General features: G+C 54.0%; 2 protein-coding genes across 2 annotated transcripts; one reads left to right on the top strand and one right to left on the bottom strand.

Moving 5' to 3' along the window:
• The first annotated feature begins 5,264 nt into the window (after positions 1–5,264).
• On the top strand, positions 5,265–8,206 carry YIF1B (Yip1 interacting factor homolog B, membrane trafficking protein). Its single transcript, XM_031963155.1, is given in 9 exon segments — positions 5,265–5,399; positions 5,402–5,663; positions 6,419–6,651; positions 6,732–6,836; positions 6,914–6,992; positions 7,109–7,166; positions 7,241–7,396; positions 7,499–7,592; positions 7,716–8,206. Coding segments are annotated over 9 exon segments (1,263 nt in total). The 5' UTR covers positions 5,265–5,279; the 3' UTR covers positions 7,872–8,206.
• A 66-nt stretch (positions 8,207–8,272) lies between these two features.
• Positions 8,273–9,567, bottom strand: C3H19orf33 (chromosome 3 C19orf33 homolog). The gene is made up of 4 exons (XM_031963160.1): positions 9,311–9,567; positions 8,795–8,871; positions 8,638–8,709; positions 8,273–8,408 (listed from the first exon to the last, which is right to left on the bottom strand). Exons 1-4 carry the CDS (start codon positions 9,330–9,332, stop codon positions 8,280–8,282), a joined length of 300 nt encoding a protein of 99 aa, XP_031819020.1. The 5' UTR covers positions 9,333–9,567; the 3' UTR covers positions 8,273–8,279.
• Positions 9,568–12,031: the final 2,464 nt, after the last annotated feature.

The raw sequence follows: 12,031 nt of genomic DNA on the forward strand, positions 1-12,031 counted from the left end.
TGCCTCCTTGCTTGCAGGTCACTTCCCTCATTTTGAAATTAAATTTCTGTTGGATTCTTGTCTCTCCCATCTCTAGCCTTCTCTGTAAGACTCCAGTCTTCTGCAGGTTAGAGGCTGCTTTGATCTAGTTGCTGTTAATTGGTGTCAGAAGTGGGATCATGGAACTGGGTCTCTGGACTCTTGGTATCTGTGGAAATGGTTTTGGTGCCACAAGAGATTTATTTCTCCAGAGTCCAACCCACTTCATCTGTTGATTCTACCACCCTTCTTCTTGCTCTAATCCTAAGCTCCACTTTTGTCAAACTTGCCATTCTTTGTGAAGAAAATTCCAGGTCGTTTGGTGACCTTGTTTATTTCAAATCACTCTAGTAAGAAAATCCTTTCTGAAATGTATGCCTTTGGAGGGAAAGGGACCCATGTGTGCCAAAATGTTTGTGGCAGGTCTCTTTGTAGGGGCAAGAAACTGGAAATTGAATGGATGCCCATCAGTTGGAGGATGACTGAATAAAATGTGGTATATGAATGTTATGGAATATTATTGTTCTGTAAGAAACGATCAGACATTTCTGATCATGAAGAGAAAAGATTGTTTAAACCAAAGAGACTCCTGTGACTTCCTTTCTCATTCCAGATCACATTCCCTAATATAGGTGTTGAAAAAAATGCTGGAAAAATGTAGGGAAACTTGGTTTACATTCTGGTTTTTGAAATTTATTAGCTGTGTACTCTTAGGCAAGTTATCATATCTCTGTTTGCCCCAATTTCCTGACCTGCAAAGAGAAAAATAGTAATGGTATCCATCTCCCAGGGCTGGTGTGAGGATGAAAATAATATGATTAAAAAGTGCTTTGCACAATAGGTGGTATATGCTAAGCACTACATTATAATTTTTTCTTTAACTGAGTGTAATTATTCCATATCTAATAACTCTAAAAGTGGTTTTAAAATGCTCAAGAAGATCAATGGTATTTATATATGATAATTTGGAAAAACAATTTACTGAACTGATGTTATCTGAAGTTTTGTTTCATGTCTTTAAAATTCTCTTTTTTTGCGTGAAACTTGGGACACCATTTCAATAGAAATGCAATTATGGTCTGGACCATAGTCCAGTCTGGACACTGTTACACAGGAACTGGGCTTTTAGAAATATGTAATAAAAATAGATATTTGAAATTGCTAAATATTTAATGAAGCATATTTTGTTATAAAGCAAATAATAATACCATATAATAGAAAATTTCACTTGAAATTCCTGGCTATTATGAAAGTGTACAGGAAGGTATAAAGACGTCGCTTCAACATATTAATTTTATTATCATATATATCAAATATATATTAATATTCATATTAATTTTGAGTCAACTATCAGATATTTGCTGTATGTTTAAAGTTCCAGAAAATGGGTAGTTTTAATGTATAAGTAAAGGATAAATGAAATATCAACTGTCAAGGAAACTTCAGTAAGATATCCAAGTCCTAAGTTATGGATAGTGAAATTTTGCTATTTAAGGTAAAAATCGCCAAGTAATTTACTATGGCTTTGAGCTTTTAGGGGATAGTTGTCTGATTGTCAAGAAGCCAATAGCAGAAAATGGCATTGCTGCAGTCTGGGAACTGCTAACAAGGGAAAAGTTTTGGGGATGACCATGGCATGGCCTAGATAGGATTTTCCTGACTCGATTTCCCCATTGTGCTATTTCTTTTCCAAAACAGAAAATTCCCCACGTGATTAATCCTGAGCCTTACTTTTGATACACTGACTACATGATTGGCTGTCATGTCCTGGCTCTTGCCCAGAATCACAGTTAAACAAGTTTTCCCCCTTGTTACATTGTTATAACTGTTCCTTCTTTTCCTTTTGTAGCAAAATTTTATGTCTTATGAGTACAATACTAAATCTATTAAATAATAGATGGAAATTGGAACACTTCTGAATTACTACAATAAGATGCAAGTCTGACCCTTTTAGAAATTTAACCTACATTTGTGTTCTAATTATAATATAGGGATGATATTCTTCTAAAGGGAAATGATTAGACCATGAAATTAGACAAAGATGTGATATAAAAAGTTTCGAAATCGTGAATTTTGAGAAAGCCACAGGATTAGACTGTTTTCTCTAAAAAAAAAAAAAATACATACAAATATATATGACAGGTTTCCAAAATTTATCTATCATGGAAATTCAGGCTTTGAGTATTTTATTAATAAGGTCTCAAAATTGGATTAAGGATTTTACACATAAATTGAATGGATAATGGTAAAGAAAATGAAATTATTTCCCCATTATTAAAGATACCTGATAATTTTTAAACATTTTTTAAATTTTTAATAGCTTTTTATTTACAAGTTATATGCATGGGTAATTTTTCAGCCTTGACAGTTGCCAAACCTTTTGTTCCAATTTTTCCCCTCCTTCCCCCCACCCCCTCCCCCAGATGGCAGGTTGACCAATATATGTTAAATATATTAAAATATAAATTAGATACACAATAAGTATACATGTCCAAACCATTATTTTGCTGTACAAAAAGAATCGGACTCTGAAATAGTGTACAATTAGCCTGTGAAGGAAATCAAAAATGCAGGTGGGCAAAAATATAGGGATTGGGAATTCATTGTAATGGGTCATAGTCATCTCCCAGAGTTCTTTCGCTGGGCGTAGCTGGTTCAATTCATTACTGCTCCATTGGAACTGATTTGGTTCATCTCATTGTTACAGATGGCCACATCCATCAGAATTGATCCTCATATAAAATTGTTGTTGAAGTATAGAATGATCTCCTGGTCCTGCTCATTTCACTCAGCACCAGTTCGTGTAAGTCTTTCCAGGCCTTTCTGAAATCATCCTGCTGGTCATTTCTTAAAGAACAATAATATTCCATAATATTCATATACCACAATTTAGTCAGCCATTCTCCAAATGATGGGCATCCTTTCAGTTTCCAGTTTCTGGCCCCTACAAACAGAGCTGCCACAAACATTCTTGCACATACAGGTGCCTTCCCCTTCTTTAAGATCCCTTTGGGATACAAGCCCAGTAGTAACACTGCTGGGTCAAAGGGGATGCGCAGTCTGATAACTTTTTGGGCACAGTTTCAAATTGCTCTCTAGAATGGTTGGATGTATTCACCATTCTACCAACAGCGTATCAGCATCCCTGTTTTCCCACATCCCCTCCAACAATCTGCATTATCTTTCCCTGTCATTCTAGCCAGTCAGACAGGTGTGTAGTGGAAATACCTGTTAATTTTAAAAGGCAGATTTCATTTTGCAGTTGGATCTTTATAAATTTAAAAAAAATTCTTATATTAGGTATATAGAAACAACAAATGGTACCTAAATTGAAATTCTCCAAAGGAAGAACCAAATTTAAATGATATTGCCAGCAGAATTATCTGGGAACCTCTAGATTTGGAATCAGAGAAGCTCTTTTAGCGCTGTCCTAAGAATAAACATACTGTCCATGAAAAGATATCGACATGACTACGTGAGCCATCTGGAATCAAAATAAGCTGAGTAAATGGATATTGAGAATGGGTTACTTCTGGAGACTCGATTTTAGTTATGTTTGAAATTTTCTTGGTTATCTTGGTGACATGTAATCTCAAAACTAGTCTCTTGTGAGCCCTCTAAGTAGTCTGATCTGTACTTGATTTAACATGATTATGCCATTATAAGAATTGTGAGAAAAACTTTATTGCATTGTTATTGCGCCGAGTAGCTGAGAAACTGGATTATTTCTGTGTGTTGATTAGTGACTCTTAACTAAGCACCTATATTATACCGACCAGAAACTCTGATTCAAAGATTGAAGCAAGTAGTTTTTGCTAAGGGCCCTGGCCAGGTCCTTCTGATTACTCCCGCAACTACCAAACTTGGGGGAGCATATTTCTGGATCATCTGAAGAAAGCCTTGTCTCATTAGTGCCGTAACCCCTCATTATCAGGGCCACAGCTCACTGCAAAGTCATGGGGAGGAGCCTGTGATCTCCCCTCTAGAGGCAGGTTGGAGGCTTGTTCCGTCCTATATCCATACTATACCCACGAAGGTTCGCCAGGATCGGTGCTGTTTAGTCATTCATGCACAGCTGACTTTTTGTAAATCTTTGCTCGTGGGTTTTCCTTGATAAAGATATTAGACTGTTCGTCATTTCTTCTCCAATGTGTTCCCATTTTGCAGATGAGGAAATGAGGCAAATAGGGGTTGTGACCTGCCCAATCACCTGCCCTAGGGTCTGAGACCAGATTAGAACTCATACCTTCCATCAGGATAGGGCGGTCAATACGCAGGGACTGCAGAAGTTCTGACTGAGAGGAGGGAGTGAACAGAAACATTAGAATCCGCCCCAGTACAAAGATGGGTCTGTCCGGTTCCGCTCGCCCTTCCTCCCCCGACACCACCTCTGGGCTAAAACTGCAAGATCGAGGATTCTTCATCTCTGGGTCCGGGGGCCCAGGCAGGGCAGGAGGAGTTGAATTCAAACCTGGCCTTAGGCACATTCACTGTGTGACACTAAGTCACTTACTGCCCCCCCCCTCCCCCCGCCAGAATCCAATGGCCTTTCCTCAGTGCAGAAGCCACCAGCTTCCGTCTGCGCTAAGCGCCCCTCCCCCTGGGGGTTCTCTCCTCCCAGCATTTTTGCGGCAGTCCGCCCAAGTCCGTGGGTAACAGGAGAGCTCTTGCCCGGCTTTCTTCCCGCCTCCCCCTGGCCTCATCCATCGCCTCGGTGCAGATGATTTTCCCGTCACCCACCGGGCTCTCATTTCTTTGCCGCCTGGACACATGTGATCCCCTCCCTGCACCCCGCCCCTGCCCCCGGGGTCTCCCAGTGTGACCCCCTCAGTCCCCTCCATTCCGGCCCCGTTTGTCCCATCTCCCCCCTGACTAAGGGGCTGGGCCTCCGCCCTCAAGCTCTGACGGGTCTCCTAGAATTCGCTGCGGACCATTCCGTTACTGCTCCCTTCTCAAGGACTCCTTCCCAAGCCTCGCTTTTCTCAGGCTCCTTGTCCCTCTCATTCAGAGGAGGGAGGCTGAGGCCGGGGGAGGCCACTGCTTTCTTGCGCTCCCTTCCTCTCCGAATTCCTCGACCCGACTCTTGTCTTCTCTCCCCCATTCTGTGAAGAAGAAGGCGCGCGCCGCTCATCCCAGCTCCCCCGGTCTTCTCCGGGAAATCGCCTCCCCATTTCTCGGATCTTGCCCAGCAGCAGCCTCCTCCCCCGCTGCCTCCGACTTTTCCCACTCCTGCGCAAACTCTCTTTCCTCCGCTTACCTCAATGACTGAAGGAACAACAGAGGAACTACAGTTCCCAGCGTGCTCCGCGCCCAGCGCGGCCCAGAATCCTCCGCCGCCGCAGTTTTTATCGGGTCCTTCCCCTGCCCCCTCCGAGCCACGTCCCCCCCGCCCCCGCCCGCCCCGGGCCTCGGGGGAGGCCCTCGGAGAAGAGCCTCAGCCTTCTATTGGCCACTGGCCGCCGGGGGGCCGGGCCGGGCCGGGGCGCCGGCCTCCCATTGGCCCGCGGCGCCGCAGACGGGCGCGGTACGGGGGCCGCGCGGTCCTTTTCGGCGTCCATCGGGGCCGGGTCGGCTTCTCCTGTCCGGGATGCAGCCGGGGACCGGCGGCGGCGCGGCGGCGGGGGGCGCCCGGAACCGTAAGTGGCGTACGTGGCCGCCGGGCCGGGCCGGGGGAGGGCGGCGGGCCCCGGGGGGGGGAGGGGGGGCGCGGGCCGGGGACGGCCGTTGGGGTCGGGTGGGCGCGAGGGCGGGGCTTGGAGGGTCGGGCGCCCGGCCCCGGAGCCCCTGGATCTCCTCCCCCGCGGCCCGCTCAGCCCGGGATGGGGGCAGGGGCCGCCGGCGCGGGGAGGCCCCGCCCGGCCTCAGCTTGTCCAGCCGGACGATGGGCTCGCCCTTGCAGGGCCCCAGCTACCCCCCTGCCTCAGTTTCCCCAGCAGGCGTGAAAAATGGGGAGGGGGAGCTGTCTGAAAAAGCAGAACAGTGGCAGCGCGCATTTATGTAGTGCCTGCTGTGTGCCAGGCCCCGCTGAGACTTGTGTCATCTCGAGGTAATGGCCAGCCTCGGAGCGGGTACTGTGGGCTTTGCAGTCTCATCCCATTTGATGAAGAGTGACATTTATGTAACACCCGTGGTATGCTGTGTGCTCCGTGCTAAGGCTATCCTCATCTGCTGAGATAGCCAGCACTTATGCAGCACCTGCTGTGTGCTCTGGCTGCCCAGGTCCCTCCGTGGTCCTCACCGTGACCTGCGAGGTGGCTCCTTTTATGTTCCCCATTTTGCAGATGAGGAAGCTCTCCTTGCTCAGGGTCCCCCAGCTGCAGTGGGGAGCCTGGGGGGGGGCCCATGGGCGGGGTGCTCGGGGCCTCCCCCCTAAGTCTGTGATGCTGATTCCCCTTGGCAGCCATGAAGAGGAGGGTGCCCGTGGCAGAGCCCGGCTTGGCTGACCCCCACCAGCTCTTCCATGACACTAGCTCGGCGCACGGGCCCGGGAGCTACCCGGCCCATCGGGCCCCGGGGGGCCTGGGCTACGCTTCCCCCTCCCAGCCGGCCTTCCTGGCCGACCCCGTGTCCAATATGGCTGTAGCCTACGGGAGCAGCCTGGCTGCCCACGGCAAGGAGCTGGTGGACAAGAACGTGAGTGGGCCCGGGCATGGGGGGCGGGGAGGGGCGCCGCTGCTGCCTGGGGCTCACCTTTCTCCCCTCCGGCCTCCCAGATTGACCGCTTCATCCCCGTCACCAAGCTGAAGTATTACTTTGCTGTGGACACCTTGTACGTGGGGAAGAAACTGGGGCTCCTGGTGTTTCCCTATCTGCACCAGGTGAGATGTCCGGGGGGCGATGGGGGCGGAGCCGGACCTGCGGGCCCGGGCTGGGGAGTCACTTCCTGTGTCTGCAGGACTGGGAGGTGCAGTACCAGCAGGACATGCCGGTGGCCCCGAGGTTTGACATCAACGCCCCAGATCTCTACATTCCAGGTACCTCCCAGCTGCCCCCCGCCCCCCTCCCCTGGGGACCCTGGGCAGGTGGGGGGCCCCCAGCAGGGTTCCCAGGCCCTCGGGGGTCACTGTGGGACGGGCTTCTCTCTCTGCAGCCATGGCTTTCATCACCTACATCCTGGTCGCCGGCCTAGCACTGGGGACCCAGGACAGGTGAGGATGCTGGGGGGTTGGGGGAGGGGAGGCGCCCCGAGCCGCCGCAAGCCCTGAGCCACGCCGCCCCTCAGGTTCTCCCCGGACCTCCTGGGCCTGCAGGCCAGCTCGGCCCTGGCCTGGCTCACGGTGGAGGTGCTGGCCATCCTGCTGAGCCTCTACCTGGTCACCGTCAACACGGACCTCACCACCATCGACCTGCTGGCCTTCTCGGGGTACAAGTATGTCGGGTGAGTGGGGCCCCCGCTTCCTTGAGGCCACCAGGGGTGGGGCTCGTGCCGGGGCCCGGCTCCGCAGGGAGACCCTGAGGTCCGGCCCGGCTCTGCCCCCAGGATGATCGGTGGGGTCGTGACGGGCCTGCTCTTTGGGAGGACCGGCTACTACTTGGTGCTCAGCTGGTGCTGTGTGGCCATCTTCGTCTTCATGGTGAGTGGGGGCTTGGGGTGTCCCGGGGGGGGGGAGGGGCGAGGGCCAGAACGGCCCCTTCCAGGAGAGACCTCTGAGGGTCCCCCGGGAGGCCCGTGGGCTGCAGCCCCATCCTCTCTCCAGATCCGGACCCTTCGACTGAAAATCCTCTCGGAAGTGGCGGCCGAAGGCGTACTAGTGCGGGGCGCGAGGAACCAGCTGCGCATGTACCTGACCATGGCCATCGCGGCTGCCCAGCCCCTCTTCATGTACTGGCTCACCTTTCACCTGGTCAGGTGAGGGGCCCTCGAGGCTCCCCGCTGCTCCAAGTGGGGATGGGGAGAACCAGGCGGGAAGCGGAGCCACGAGGGGCCCGGCGCTGGACGGCGCTGCCCGGCCCGCTGGCCACCTTGCCGAGTCCCCGGCCCTCTGACTGGAACCGGCCCCCACAGATTCATCTCCTTGCCTGTTGTGCTTGAGCCGAGTCCCTGTCCCCCCCACCCCACCCCCCTTCCCCCCAATCTCCATCCTCTAAGGTGCTTAGAGATCTCCGACTGCACAGCAAGCTCCGCGCCGGGGCTGCCGCCGTGGGCGTCTGTTACTGGGAGAAATAAACCCCCTGGGGGTGCTGCTGACTGGTGCTGCCTTTTATTGGGGGGTGGGTTTATTCCCCTCCAGGGTAGGGCTTAATGGGGACCCAGGCTGCCTTCAGGGGGCTGACGCCTTCTTCCCCTTCTTCCCCTTCTTCCCTTTTTCCTTCTTCTCTCGCTTTTCTTTGGCCGTCTTCATTTTCTTTGGTTTTTTCACCTTCTGGGGCTCTTGGCCAGGCCCCCGATGCTAGATAATAAGGAGTATGGAGGGAGGATTGAAGGGGCCTGGGCGGTGGGGGGAGGCCCTGGCCAGGCAGGCGGAGCTGGGGGCTCTTGCCCTCTCTCCCCCCAGGGCCAGCCTGAGGATGCCAGGGTCTGTTGGACAATCTGGTTCCCTATCTTTGGGGTGCCTTCCCTCTCATGTTCGGCTGTTGGGGGTCCTAGATGTCATGGGGGGAGTGGGGGGGGGGCCTTACCTTCACTTCCGTGTCAGAGTCGCTAGAGCTGCTGCTGCTGCTACTGCTGGAGTCCGAGGTCTGGGGCCTAGGCTGAGCACAAGAGTGTCGTCAGGGAGAGTTGGCCACGGGCAGCCTCTGCGGCCCAGCCCTCCCTGCCGTCCCTCTCTGGGCTTACCCGGGCGGGTTCCCCAGGCTTGGGGGGGCCCTGCGGCAGACCTCCCTTCTCAGTCTTCTTGGCATCGGCACCTAGGGCTGCCAGTGGGGAAGAGTGTCTGTCCCAGCCCCGGCCCGTGGCACAGGGACCCAGGGACCCCAGTGGGGAGCTCCCTACCCCTACACTGAGGCTCCAAGGAAGGGGGGGGCACCTGCTGCCGCTCCCATGGGGGGGACACTCCCTGGGCGTGTTCGGCCCAAGCTAGTCTGTTCTCCAGCCCCACCCCCACGTCCAACTGCTGCTGCCCTCCCCCCTTGCAAAGCCCACGGACCTGTATTAAGGGTTGGGGCCTTTGAGAAAGGCTGAGCAAGGTCACCCCAGCTAAGCCGGGCACTTCATCCTCGGGGAGCCGGAGAAAGGGCTTGCCTGTGTCCCCGAGGGGTGTGTTTGAGGAGGGGGCTGGCGTCCCCCTCTCCCCCTCCTCCTCCTCCGTTTTCTGGGGTCTGGGGGAAAGAACCCTGCCCAGAGAGCCCTTACCTGCAGAGAGATCAAACTCCATGGCTGAGGTGGAGGGTGGGTCTGAACAGGAAGAGGTGCACACATTGCCCTAGGCAGGGCGGGCCGGGGAGGGGCCCAATGGGCTCCAAGGCAGCTGAGGCCGGGGCGTGGGTGTGGGCAGGAGGCAAGCTCCTGGGGAAGGCCGGCCTGGGCTGGGATTAGGCCTCTGACTGGGGCCCAGACCACCTCTTGTGGCCCCGCCTCCTGGAAGCAGGGATGGGACGGGGGATGGGACAGGGAATCCCAGTGCCAGACAGGCTGGGAAGTCCTGCTCTGAAATCTGGGCTGGGACCCGCACAGTGAGGAGGTGGTGATGGGAAGGGTGCTGCCCAAAGACTGGAACTTCCCGTCCCCCCCACCCAGTTTTCTTCGGATCACAAGTATTGGAGTGACTGGAAGCCAGGCTTAGACCCTCACCTAAGCCTCCCTGGCCCTTGGGGTCCTACGCAGAGGGTGGGTGCGCTCCTGGGTCTCGTTTCCCAGGTGATCTGCCCCACTGCTCCAACACTAGGGCCCCGGGAACATAGTGTGCAGCCCAGCCTGGGAATCGCTTCTGGCTCGCTGCCCCCTCCCACGAGACTTCAACCCTCGGGCCAATATGAAGGTGCACCGGTGACCTTTGCCCCTCATGGTAAAGACTAGTTGGACCAGCAAAACCTCTGCTCTCACTCTCCGAAGGGCATCCCCCGTGACTGACCGCTAGGGGGCTGGCGGCGCTCCCTCTACAATCCCATGTGCCCCTTTTCCCCCCTGGGGTTCTGGGCTGGGTACTTCCAGGCATCTTACTGGCCCCAACTTCCAGGTGACCTACACCCTCCCCCCACGTCCAACCAGGAATACGGGGCGAGGCGTGGAGTCCCTGCAGACCCGTTTCTAGTTCAGATCTGGCTGCTTAATTGTCCCTTAAGGGGCTCGGTGTGGAGGTGACTCCTCCATGCTCATCTAGGAGAAAAGGCGGCTTGAGACCATACAGGCCCGGGACCTTAGACACAGAGGTTCTGGGCTGCCTGGAGCCCCGAGGGAAGGCTTTGTCCAGGTCGCCCCGGTGGGGCTGCCCCTGTAGAAGCGCCCCCCCCCCCCCCCCCAAGAACGGCACACAAGCACACTGGCGTCATGCTTCCCCCCCGGCTTTCACTGGGACTGGGGGGGGGTGATCCACGGGCCCACTTGAACCTCTGCTTTCAGAGCTACAGACACCCTCATTTACTGGATCAAACTGCTCAGAACCCCGGGAAATCCCGGCTGGGCCTCCTCGGCACCGGGCAGGGAAACGCTGGGAGGCTGTTAAATGGCCCCGACCACAGTCTAGGCCGTCTCTGGGGCTCCTATCTGCCAGGAGCCAGGCTCACTCTCCCTGCCACCACTAGGTGGCACTGGAGGTGTTTTTAGCAGATGCTGAGAAGCTGGCAGCCGGGCCCATCCTCACCAATGCCAAAGGCTCACTCTCCGCTCTGGGTTTTGGTCCAGCTCTATCTAGCTGGACTGTGCACATGGCACAAGGAATGGCTGCAAACCTTCCAGGCCTGGTTCAGCTTCAGAAACCACAGGAGAGGCAGGACCTCCTGATCCGGGGCCGCCAGGTTGTGTGGCAAGCCCAGGGCCCGGGGGACCCAGCACCCCTCACTGCCCGCTGAGACGAGAGCTGCTCCCGGGCTTGCTCCCAGAGGCGAAGGGTACAAAGTCTGCTTTCTACAACTCGGGACAATTCTCCATAGCACCCGCAGGACGGTCCCAACGGGGTGGGGAACACACACAAGGCAGCCTGGAGCCTAACCCCGTTTTATAGAGGTTACACGCTGAGCCCTGTGTCGACCGAGGCAGGATCTGACTCAGACCCAACACGCTGCTGCCCGTCTCGGTCGCAGACAAACCAGGGCCGGCCCGACCCCCAGTTCAAAGGCTGACCCAGTCCTCGCCTTGCTGCCCTACAGATCCTGGAGCACCGAGCCAGGGGGTGGCTCAGATCTTGTGGTTTGATCCGATATTGCTATCAAGTCAAACCTGTTTTGGGTAGGGAGGAGGAGGAAGAAATGAATACCCACAAGGAAGCAGGAAACAGACTCATCCAGTTGGATGAGTGTCAGCAGCAAACCTGATTGTGCTGGGTCCTTCTACAGGGGCTTTTCAGAATCAAAGGAGTTTTGTTTGAGGATCGACATGACCTTGACCATGTCACTGAGAACCTGGGGGAAGCAAGCTTGCGGAACAGAAAGAGTCCTGCCCTGGGGTTGGATCTGGGCCACCCCAACCCTGGAGTCCTGGGTCAGGTTGGCCAGGAAAAGGCCCCTCCCACCTTTAGGAACTTCAAAGGAGCAGCAGACTAGATGAAGTCTAAGATCAGCATGGCTGCCCAGAATGGAACCAAGATGGCGGGGCAGTTCTCCCAAATGGCATGGGGTCCACATCCCAGGGAGCTAGCTTGAAAACGGGCTCTTCCATAGAAAGAGAGATGATGTCTGCCTGCACCCCAGGGGCCCCGAAGCAAAAGCACTTTGTTAAGACTCGGGAGAAACTATACCCAGTGTTCAGGTAGGCTCCCCTGCACTGCTCTATGGGCCGGCAGAGCTAATCTAGGAAAAGTAGGAATATGGAGGGGGCTGTTTAGGAGATATATATTCAAGAAAGAGAGCAAGAACTGAAATGTCTTTTTAAAGAGAAGGCACTTTTATTAATCTTTTACTTTTCTTCCTCCACCCCTTT

This window comes from Sarcophilus harrisii, chromosome 3 (genome assembly GCF_902635505.1).
Source record: "Sarcophilus harrisii chromosome 3, mSarHar1.11, whole genome shotgun sequence".
NCBI classification, from domain to species: domain Eukaryota; kingdom Metazoa; phylum Chordata; class Mammalia; order Dasyuromorphia; family Dasyuridae; genus Sarcophilus; species Sarcophilus harrisii.